Source organism: Pygoscelis adeliae, unplaced genomic scaffold (genome assembly GCF_000699105.1).
Source record: "Pygoscelis adeliae isolate BGI_AS28 unplaced genomic scaffold, ASM69910v1 Scaffold263, whole genome shotgun sequence".
Taxonomy (NCBI): Eukaryota; Metazoa; Chordata; class Aves; order Sphenisciformes; family Spheniscidae; genus Pygoscelis; species Pygoscelis adeliae.
In genome coordinates this window covers 163,309-175,166 of record NW_008824552.1, presented here as the reverse complement: position 1 = coordinate 175,166, position 11,858 = coordinate 163,309, and the positions used below count along the sequence as shown (strand labels likewise).

The following is an 11,858-nucleotide window of genomic DNA, read 5'->3' as shown; positions in this document are numbered from 1 at the left end:
CCCCCTTCCCACGGCCACTCGGCACGGCCTCCTGACGGCATGCCACGTAGCTGAGGCAATAGCGAAGGGCCTGGGAGGTGGCCACGACCTGTGTCTGGTGCATATATACGACCCACGGCATATCCTGTGGGTCTCGTGGCGTAGCCCTAGCCGTGTCTGTTCCACCTCCAGGTTGAGAAATGGTGCTTCGTACACACAGTAGGAAGAGTGACTTCCAAATCAGGGGTTGCAGACAGCGGCCTCCAGCAGGCCAAGTTCTCGTCTACAGGCTTTGAAGACAGGCAGATGCTTAACTTAGCTGGGCTGGATCATTCTCAGGAAATCTTTTGCACCGCTTTGTTAACTGTTTATGAGGAACTTGAGCGCTTCTTTAAGAGGAATGAATCTTTCTTGCTCACCCAGCACCAAAGGGCAAGGCAACCAGTGCAAATTTAGGCAAAGCAATGCTAATTTAGGCAAACTGGTAACATTCTTCCTTTTTCCTACAAAAATAGCAAATAGCTTAGAATGTTGTATGAATAATGATTTTTCAAACTTGAGTTTGACAGGTACAGTGTTCTAGCTAGAAACTCAGAAAGGTGCATTAAATTTACAAAATAAAATTTATTTTAATGTATGTAAAAATACACTCTGATTTTAAAAACCAGATCAGTTGTGCCTTCAGGATCCGGGTTTATTACAGTTATGAATGAACCAGAAATGTTAGAAAATACATCTCATACATAGTATACCATACTTCATGCCATGAATTACGTTCTACTATATGTTTGAAAGCTGTGTCCTGTAAGAGGAATGATTGCAGTCTAAAAACGAACTGCAAGAAGGAATGTCTCTTATTCCATATCAAATTTGATTTGGGTAAAATTTTGAAGGACAGCCATATCCCTATGGCTTACACCCGTCTAAATATATTGATACACATACAGGGCTCAAAAACATTACATTGTATTTATATGGTTGACTAAGTTAAGTTTAAATAAATGTTGACAAGTCACTGTTGTGTGTACTCCATAAAGGTACTTAGGTATGTCATGCAGCTTACTGCAACAAATAACATCAGACTGTACAGTAAGTATTTTCAAAATTACAAGCTGTCCCTTTGTTTTTTCTTCTACTTTTCATAGTTAAAAACATTTGGATTTTTTTTTTACAGATAGACTTACACAGACCAAATTTTTATAATAGTGCATATTCTACACAAAAGCCCCAATACTGCATTCACTGTTTCTTCTACTGAATAGAAGGAAAAAGAGGATATTATGTCTTTGCATATTAAGGGAATGATTCAGAAGCTAAGGATGCAGACTATACACATGTTGGTAAACAATATTTTTGGATATTTTCTTTGGGAAAATATTTAGTCAGGGGAATAAAAAATACACCTTTTGAGGGCTTTTCATTTACAGGCAATATTACAATGAAGTCAGAATTCTATGAAATTGGTTAGATGTTTCTGAGCCTAACATATCAAGGTAAAAATGACATACATATTTTTAATTCCAAGTTTCTTCCTAATTTTGGTTTTGCCTTCACATTGTGTGAAGCACACATTACTTCACGTTTTTAAGTTTTTATGTGTACAACGGCAAAGATGTTACACTTCTTTTGCCATAAAATCATTTATCTTTTCTGGTACACAGACTGAGATGTTTAATAAATACTTTTAAATAAGATTATACTAGTGGCCCTGGCCTATGGTTGATATTCCAGTTGTTAATAGTAATGAATATTGAAGAAATACAGCAGTTAAAACTCTGTCTAATGTTTGATGTTCAGAAACAGCAACTGCATCCCGAGTGCGAAATTCTACTCTTAAATGTGTGTTTGCGGATATAAAAGCAGAAGCAGTGAATTCATAGTTTAAAGCAAAGTAAATTATTGTAGATGACCTTCCTGGCAACAGTGGAAGTTGTTAATGTGTCAACGTGCAGAGTAACAGACGGCACGGTAAATCTGAGTTGCTGTTGAGAACAAGTGTAAAACCAGAGTAAACTGAGTAGGTCAACAAAGACTAAAACCTTCTCGAACTGTAATAACGGTAAAAGAAATAATGAGTATATCGAAAGGGAAATACAGGAGAATGACAAAGACCTTACTAAAAATTTCGGTAAATGATTGCATGCTCATAACAAAGGAGGATTACAGCAGCATGGTATTTGTACCATAAGTTCAAAGCTCATGGTAGCTTATTTGGGAAAAGCAAGAATAAGCTTTAAGAAACTAAACATACACAATTATATAATATTTTATGGGAATAGATTAATAAATAAAACAGATATGGGGTGGTTAGTAACTAATAGTACAGAAATACAGATAATTTTGTTATGAGTAATGCTTTTTCTGCAGGATTGCAATGAGAGGAACAACATATGTCAGAATTAAAAACAGTTAGCTCCAGGTTCATCTGCAGTGTAATTACAGTTTAGTCTCCACAATGTAATATGTTCAGATCAGGTTATTTAGAGAATGTTTAGGCAACTTCATTTACATCTGAAGTCAGAGGCAAGGACAGATGCTTGGCTTCTTTAAGCTTCCTTTTTCAAGAGTGGAGTGGCATTTGCTTTTATTTTCTTCAAGCAACACATAGAATGATTGTGAAGGCTTTTCCCCAAGTTATTACCGTATGATGACCTTAGTGTTCTCTAAATTGATATGATAATATTAGTGTTCTAATAAGAAAGTACAGAGGTCAGCTTAGCAAGAACAGTGCTTGACAGTTTTCTCCATTGTCTTGCATACGTGTTACATGCGACATGGGGATGTAATGAAAGCTCAGTATTTGTTTACTAATATTTCTGTAATTTCTGTCTCTTCTAAAAGCATGATGCAGACTATTAGTTGAACAGCTTGTAGCTTTATCAATAGAAACATTCAACATTAGCCAAACCCATCTCTTCAAAGAATATTTGCTGGAAAGAGATAAAGGAAGTTATAGCCTATGCTTCAGCTATTTTAAAGCGTTTTAGAAAACAGTTAAACTGTTAAACATATCATCGGATAAATAACTCCAGAAAAGTTTCTCTCTTCAAATGGTTTCTGCTAATTCATTTTATTGCAGGGTGTACATTTCTTGTAGTATTGTGTGTGTGCATTTCGATATTGATTTAAAATAAATATTAAGAAAGATGGTTTGATTTCATATTGTGTATATTTTATTGCAGGTGGAAATCTCACAGGAGCAATATTTAACCCAGCATTGGCTTTTTCATTACATGCAAATTGTTTCTATGACAAATTTTTGAGCTACTCGCTAGTATATTGGATAGCACCATCCTTAGGTAAGTTCTTAATACTTTATGTATCTGAGAAAGTGTTATTTAGTACATGGTTCAAAAATCAGAATATAGGTATTCTTCAGCAAAGAAGAAAACAGGTAGTCTTCAGCAAAGCTGGGTCCTAGCAGAACATACGATATTCCGTAGATTTCATGCTGTTGTGGTTTAACCCAGCAGTCAGCTAAACACCACGCAGCCGTTCGCTCATTCCCCCCAGTGGGATGGGGGAGAGAATCAGAAAAAAGGTAAAACTCATGGGTTGAGATAAAGACAATTTAATAGGACAGAAGACGAAGGGAAAATAACAATAATGATAAAAGAATATACAAAGCAAGTGATGCACAATGCAATTGCTCACCACCCGCTGACCGATGCCCAGCCAGTTCCTGAGCAGCGGCCGCACCCCCCCCCAGCTAACTCCCCCCAGTTTTTTGTTCAGCATGACGTCATATGGTATGGAATGTCCCTTTGGCCAGTTTGGGTCAGCTGTCCTGGCTGTGCCCCCTCCCAAAAGATGATAAGCAGTACAGCAAGCAGCAAAAGCAAAAAGCAGCCAGTAACGAGCGCTAGACTCTAATATACAGTAGGGCAAGCGAGCCCCATGGCAAGCACAGAAGTCTGTCGATTTAATAGCTCAATAATGAAAACATCTCTGTATTATCAACACTGATTTCAGCCTGATATCCATTTTGAGATTGCCTGGGTTGTAAGTACTTGGGCTTTAATATTTTGACAAGTGATCTAAAGAAACAGGAGGCAGAACGTGTTTCAGAAGAAACACCATGTTCTACTTATTTAGCAAGATGCATCCTGCAGAACTGCTTTGCAGAAAGCCTTCGGGTGATTTTATCTTGAGTAACAAAATCAACAGATGTTAACACAAATGGAACCACGACTTGAGGAAATTAGAATGTGGTTAGGGAGTAATGTTACATTTTTGTGAAAATTCATAAACAGCGGTTTATCATTAGTTAACATATGGAAAATACATACAGAATGTATTGAATGCTCTCTCTTAATTAGAGGGAAAGGAACTCCAGACCAAGCGGTTGTAAAGACGTGAATACTCAGGACACATCACTTTTTGTGCAGTGTCACTACTGTAGTCAAACATTTTGTTACAGATCTCAGGTCTGTGGATCACCTGAAGTGCCAAGTAGTCTGCTGGTTATATAAATATCTCGTTACAAAACAAGGGAGCTTCATGGATACATATAGACCTTATCTTATAAAACCAAGAGTTGTAAACAAATGTAAGGTATCTATCTGAGGTGGAAGTACAGAGGAGAGAGTTATATTTGAAAACTGAATTGATGAATACATGAGCGCAGATCTACAAATCTAACATGAAATTAAGTTTTTCTGACACTTTTTGAAAATAAGAAAATTACAGGAATAAAATTTTTTCTTCCAAAATTGGACCAAATGATGAGGCATCTAGGAAAATGACCTGTTGTGATGATAATAAAATTCTCGTGAAAAGAACCTCTAAGCAGAATCATAAAAGTAGATGATGAGGGAAGGGATATTTTAAATTTAGTTGTAAAAATTACTTTCAGAATCCATGTGTCAGCAGAAATACTGTTTCAGACTTACTAGAAACGGGCAGAGTTGTAATGATATGCTCATTCGATGTCTCACTTTTCCCAGCATCAGCACCTTAGATGGTTAAATTACTTTGTTCTTATTTTGGGGAATTCTTTTAGGAGTCTATTAGGGTTTTTTGTGATTTGCTGTAATAACTACCATCTGCAGAACCATGGACTAGCATACCACGAAACTTCAAATTGCCTGTGCAAAGTGCAATATGATCTCATTTATGGGCATAGCAAATACCCATGAGGACAAGGAGACTGAGACCATTCGGTATATAACAGATACCCTGATATAGCCGTAAGCGAGTTCTTAACCATCAACTGTAAAACAATTTTCTTAGAAAGGACACTTAGAACAAGAGGAAGATTGATTATCACCTTCACAAGAGGAGGAGGAAGTGGAAGTTTTCTTTTAGGATAAACAAATCTGCTGGTGGTTTATGGTCTTTCACGAATATAATCTTGGAACTGTAGTTAAGAACTCATTTTTCAAAATGGCTTCACTGACCTTTTGGTGAAGGTGATTCTCCAGTAGCGTTAAAACAGCTAATTCCTGTAGTAAATATAGATGTCAGCAAGCATTTATGACTTAGCATAGGCAGACCTAAATTCTGCACAGTGAACACAGAAGTAGTAAGTACTAGTGGAACAAAGATAGTTTCTGTTTTACTGCCAAAGGAATTCATGTTAGTTGTCAAGGCATGATTATACCATTAGTAATTATGGGGACTGAGCTAATGCTTCTTTTTCAGTACCAGGGAGATGGCAGTTATGCTTATAAGAGTTGGTGACAAGATGATGGACGTGAGGGCAGTAAAATGGGATGCTCTTTCCTGGACAGGTGCCAGCTTAGCATCCTGCTAGGTTTCTAACACTATAAAAACAGAATCAATGCCCACTGCTTTAGATCAGTTTTACCAGAAAGACTAATACTGTTCCTTAGAAGAAAATGTTTTTTCACCGTCAGGATAGAAAATAAGTGCCACAAAAGTTGCTTAGGAGTAGACATAAATGGAGGAGGTAAGCAAGGGAGGAGACTACAGGTGAAACTTTCACCTTTCTGCTCAGAGGAGAGGGTATTCAGAGGTTTCCATCAAGTTCAGTACACTTAAGCACGGAGCTTAGCAAAGAAACAAGAATTGCAAGTCCATGTGCAGTGAAGTGATCAGCACCTTGGGGACTTGGTAGCAAAGGAGGGTTTCAACAAACAACTAGCAGAAGTCTCCTACTCCCAGACCCTGGTCCTTCTAGGGGTTTTCAACTATGCAGACATCATCTGACAGAGCAACACTCATGCAGTGAGTGAATGCAATCCAGGAAGTTCCTAGAAAACTGTCACTAATCAAGTCTAATTCAAATACTGAAGGGCCCGCGCGTGGAAATCCTGTACTTGACCTGCTCACAAACAGGAAAGAACTGGTGGTGCATGTGGCCACTTGGGTTGTAGTCCTCGCAAGAGTTCAGGGTCCAGAGGAAGACTGGGGAGGTAAATAGCAGAGCTGTTTAGACTTTGGACTTCAGGAGAACAAAATTCTGTTTATTTAGGGAATTGCTAGGTCAGTAGTAATTCCCTCGGAAGCTGCCACAAATGGCAGAAGTATCCCATGGAAAGGTGATTTTTCAAAAAAAGCTTACTGAGAGCTCAGTAACACAGTTGGATGTGCAGGAACAATCTGTCATGTAGTTAGACTGGGAATTTTGACGCAAAGCCTTTCCCTGCTGGCTAGACAAGAAGCTTCGCTATGAACAAAGGAGAGCATGTAAGAAGTAGAAACAGGGACAGGCAGCAAAGGAGGAGTATAAAAGCTTTGCCCGTGTACTTAGGAGCAAGATCAGGAATGTCAAAGCTCAGCTGGAACTAAGACTAGGGACATACAGGGTTACAAATATATTAATCACAAAAAAAGTCCAGAGAAGATGCGGGTCCATTGGTGGATGGGGGAGACAACCTAGTGATGGGTGACATAGAAAAGGCTGAGGTACTCTTCCCCCCCTGCCCCCCACAGTGTTCCCAAGCAAAGTTTACTCCCAAACCTCTGTGTAAAACAGTAAGGTTTTGGAAAGGAGGCAATAAATAGTGGGGGAGCAACAGGGTAGGAACGACAGAGAAGCTGGATGAATGCAAATCCATTGGCTCTCCTGGGATTCATCTAAAAATGCAGGTAGAGTTGGCCGATGTTACTGTTGTCCATCATTTACGGGAAGTTACAGCAGTTGGAGGAGCTTCCTCACAACTGGAAATGAGCTAATACCATGCCTGCTTTTAAGGAAGAGGAGGAGGAGAAAGACGTCAGGGAACTATAAGCTAGTTGGTCTAACCTCAGTCACTGGGAAGATGGTGGAGCATCTCGTCTTCGAATCCATTTCCAACCATGTAAAACCACAAAGGTCATCAGGAACAGTCAGCACCGATTTAGCGAGGGCGATCCACGCTCAGCCAGCTTGGTTGCCTTCCGTGATGAAATGAATGTCTGTGGGAATGAACGGGGAGCAGTGGATGTAGTATACCGTCACTTTAGTAAGGCTTTTGACACCATCTCCCACAGCATCCTTGGTTCAAAGTCAAAGAAGTAGGGGTCACACAAAAAGGCTGTTAGATGGAATAAAAACTGGCCAAACCACTGACCTCAAAATGTAATAATCAGTGGGTTGACATCGGCGAGCAGGATGAACCCCCCATAATCCAAGAGCAAGCAGTCAATGACCTGCTACGCCACCTGGATGCTCACAAGTCTATGGGGTCGGATGGGATCCACCCGAGGGTGCTGAGAGAGCTGGCGGAGGAGCTCGCCAAGCCACTTTCCATCATTTATCAGCAGCCCTGGTTAATGGGGGAGGTCCCGGACGACTGGAGGCTGGCCAATGTGACACCCATCTACAAGAAGGGCCGGAAGGAGGATCTGGGGAACTACAGGCCTGTCAGCCTGACCTGGGTGCCGGGGAGGATTATGGAGCGGTTCCTCTTGAGGGCGCTCACAAGGCATGAGCGGGACAACCAGGGGATCAGGCCCAGCCAGCATGGGTTCATGCTTGACCAACCTGATCCCCTTCTATGACCAGGTGACCCGCCTAGTGGACAAGGGAAAGGCTGTGGATGTGGTCTACCTGGACTTCAGTAAGGCCTTTGACACCCTCTCCCCCAGCATTCTCCTCGAGAAGCTGGCGGCTCACGGCTTAGACAGGTGGACTCTGCGCTGGGTCAAAAACTGGCTGGACGGCCGGGCCCAGAGAGTTGTGGTGAATGGAGTTCAATCCAGTTGGCGGCCGGTCACGAGCGGTGTTCCCCAGGGCTCAGTGTTGGGGCCGGTCTTGTTCAATATCTTTATCAATGACCTGGACGAGGGGATCGAGTGCACCCTCAGTCAGTTTGCAGACGACACCAAGTTGGGCGGGAGTGTTGATCTGCTCGAGGGTAGGAAGGCTCTGCAGAGGGACCTGGACAGGCTGGATCGCTGGGCCGAGGGCAACTGTATGAGATTCGACAAGGCCAAGTGCCGGGTCCTGCACTTTGGCCACAACAACCCCATGCAGCGCTACAGGCTTGGGGAAGAGTGGCTGGAAAGCTGCCTGGCGGAAAAGGACCTGGGGGTGCTGGTCCGGCAGTGTGCCCAGGCGGCCAAGAAGGCCAATGGCATCCTGGCCTGTATCAGAAATAGTGTGGCCAGCAGGAGCAGGGAAGTGATCGTGCCCCTGTACTCGGCCCTGGTGAGGCCGCACCTCAAATACTGTGTTCAGTTTTGGGCCCCTCACTACAAGAAGGACGTCGAGGTGCTGGAGCGTGTCCAGAGAAGGGCAACGAGGCTGGTGAGGGGTCTGGAGAACAAGTCTGCTGAGGAGCAGCTGAGGGAACTGGGGGTGTTTAGCCTGGAGAGAAGGAGGCTGAGGGGAGACCTCATTGCTCTCTACAACTACCTGAAAGGAGGTTGTAGTGAGGTGGGGGTCGGTCTCTTCTCCCAACTAACAAGCGATAGGACGAGAGGAAATGGCCTCAAGTTGCACCAGGGGAGGTTTAGATTGGATGTGAGGAAAAATTCCTTTACTGAAAGAGTGGTTAAACATTGGACCAGGCTGTCCAGGGAAGGGGTTGAGGCACCATCCCTGGAGGTATTTAAAAGACGGGTAGATGAGGCGCTGAGGGACATGGTTTAGTGGGCGTGGTGTTGTTGGGTTGACGGTTGGACTCGATGATATTGGAGGTCTTTTCCAACCTTAATGATTCTATGATTCTAAGATTATTGACTCATAAGGATCACTTGCATGGTCTGTTGAAGCTTTCTTTGCGAAAAAGATTGTGTTCGCAAAAAGTACTGACTGCCTCTAGGCCTTTTTGACAGAAAATTCCATTTTTCTGCAATCCCTGCTGCACTGCATGTTAGACGCTCAAATACTTGAACATAATATTTATTTTCCATGCCAGTACTGTGTCCTTCTCAAATACATTCAAATAAAGGTCCTTTCTGTCATTTCTCTTTTCAGGTACCATACTTGTGGCTTTTATATGGGATGAAATCCTTCCTCGGATATCCCGAGACATCCAATTCTGAAATCTAGAAGTACTATGTTAAAAAGATGCTTTCAACATCTGCAGACGTGAAGCTTTCAGAAAACTGACAACATCGACTTCCAGGCCACCTTTCAGTTGTTATTTTCAGATTTCATGTTTGAAATACTTGGTTTTACAACTTTGTATGCAAATATTTATTTTGTAATGGCATATTGGGATTTTGAGAATATCTGCCAGCGTTTTCAGTTAAGCCATATGAATGCGAAGCACTGTTAAAACATCGAAACTTTGTCACTTGAGCCATAAGTGCCGTTTGCTGACCTTTATGACAACAGCAGGCAAAAGTAATTTTAGAGAAATACCCAGTCCTTTCAAGGTTTGATTTTATTGGATTTCTTCCCATAGAAGGCACCTGCAAAAAAGGAGCTGAAGATTTCATTCTGATAGTGACCTCATGCTATTCCTCCTCGCAATACACGTACCTCCGAGAGGAAGAAAGGCCACACTACTCCCTAGAAGAGTCTCCACAGCTCTATTCTAGACGTACCCTACACCAAAAGTAAGAGTCTGTAGGACCAGCATTGTTTTAATAATACCCGAGTGCAGGTAAGTAACCCCTCGCTTCCTTTCCAGAAGGCTCTGCCCCGTCCTGTCTCACTACAGGCTACTGAGTGTTTGTCTTGGTTAGAAAGCGGTGATAAAGTACCATAAAATTCTGTAGACACACCCAGAAAAGGGCATTTTAGGCAAAAAAAACCCCCACAACCCCACCAACCTACTTTATCTAAGATTACTGCTGCCTCTTCACATAGTAAAACAGACACAGTATATAGGGAGGAATCATGTGGAATTTGATTTGGCCTTGATTTTATGTAACTCTTACGAGCTGTTTTTCTTGAAATAAGTAAATTTGCACTATAAGAGAATAAATAAAAGAGCTAAAACCGCAGGAAAGCTACATACCCAAACCGGCACAAACATGCCCTTTATAGCGTTAGCTGAGGTGAAGAGCACCGATAGGTACCATCCTCTGAAGTTCTGTTTCTAGAATGAGGTTTCTTCTTCTGGACGCCTCTTAATGTTTATGTATACCAAAATATATTTTTCAAATTTAAGACTAAATCCGGTTTTTCATTTTATAGTTACGAGGTTTGAAAGGAGAGATGGTTAACAAGTTCTACAAAGATCCCAGTAGTAGGCCCCTCTACTCATTACCTGTCACTTTGCAGAGCATATTCTAAGAGGAAGGGAGGGAATCGGACAGGTTTGGGTTTTTTTCACAGTAAAATTATGAACCAAGTCTTAAACAGCTCCTGTTGTCAGCTATCTTTTTTGCAAGAGTTCGGGAAGTAAATATTTTCATGTAATTTCTTACTTGTTGCAATAAAATCTTTTCGCGTTTCAATTTTCCAAGGTACGTTTAAGATTATACTACAAAATGAAATCAACTGTTTGGACATGCTTTTCATACAAGAGAGTCTTAACCCATGACCCTGTATTCGTCATTAAAATAAAATAAAATAAATAGCTTGCTAATACGCTGAAGAGAACTAGAACCGCTGGGTTATCGTTCAGCAGCACTTTGGTACTAGCGTGAGGAGGCCTACTAAAGGAAGCTTCTCTTTGGTAAACCTCTTCACGGCAAGGACTGCGCACCGCCACGCTGTGAGCCTGATCGGATGCGAGCCTTTAGCTGGTTTTACCTTCATCCGCTTATTTGTAGCTGGGTCACGGAGGGCTGCTAGGACAGAAACCCGATGCATGAGACCTCTGAAAAAACATGTACTCTGATACCGTATACCACTTCCAAAACAGATGTCTTCCTTGGGACGCTTCTACCCGTCACTTTCTTGCTTTAATGCTTTTTATCCCTTTTACCTATTTTAAAGTGATCCATACCTTACAGATTATTTTTTTTCTCTCCCTGGGGCTTTGCCTTTACTGGTGTACTCAAGCCCAGTTTTTAGCCTCGTTTCTTAGGGAAGTGAGCCTTACCTAATGAACTGATTGGCACATCTCCTTTGAGCCCATGAAGCCCACAGGGTAAAGGTCTTCAAAATAAACCTCAAAGAATGTAAAAACAGGCAGCCAGGGAAAAAGAGAAAGCAGAGATACAAACCCACAGGCAGCCAAGATTTGTTAGATCAGAGGCCCTACTTCCACGTCATTTTCGACGGCCTGCAAAGGCGAAGTCCATAAAGCAAATGTTAATTTTGGCGTAACATATAGCTTAGAAAAAATTGGTACAAATCTGGGTGACTGTCGTGGTTTAACCCCAGTCAGCAACCAAGCACCACCTAGCCGCTTGCTCGCTCTCCCCCAGCGGGACGGGGACAGAATTGGAAGAGGAAAAGTAAGAAAACTCATGGATTGAGATAAGAACAGTTTAATAATTGAAATAATAGAATAATAAATAGTAATGAAAACAACACAGAGAGGACCAAAACCCAGGAAAAACAAGTGATGCAATTGCCCCCACCCCAC

At 41.8% G+C, this 11,858-nt stretch overlaps 1 protein-coding gene across 1 annotated transcript in view; it reads left to right on the top strand.

The window, feature by feature from the left end:
• AQP11 (aquaporin 11) overlaps window positions 1-10,354 on the top strand; it is a 13,388-nt gene extending 3,034 nt beyond the window's left edge. Inside the window, exons 3-4 of the mRNA XM_009321927.1 lie at window positions 3,162-3,278; window positions 9,347-10,354. Coding sequence (XP_009320202.1) covers window positions 3,162-3,278; window positions 9,347-9,414 — 185 coding nt within the window. The 3' untranslated portion in view covers window positions 9,415-10,354. The remainder of the gene's footprint in view (window positions 1-3,161; window positions 3,279-9,346) is intronic.
• Window positions 10,355-11,858: the final 1,504 nt, after the last annotated feature.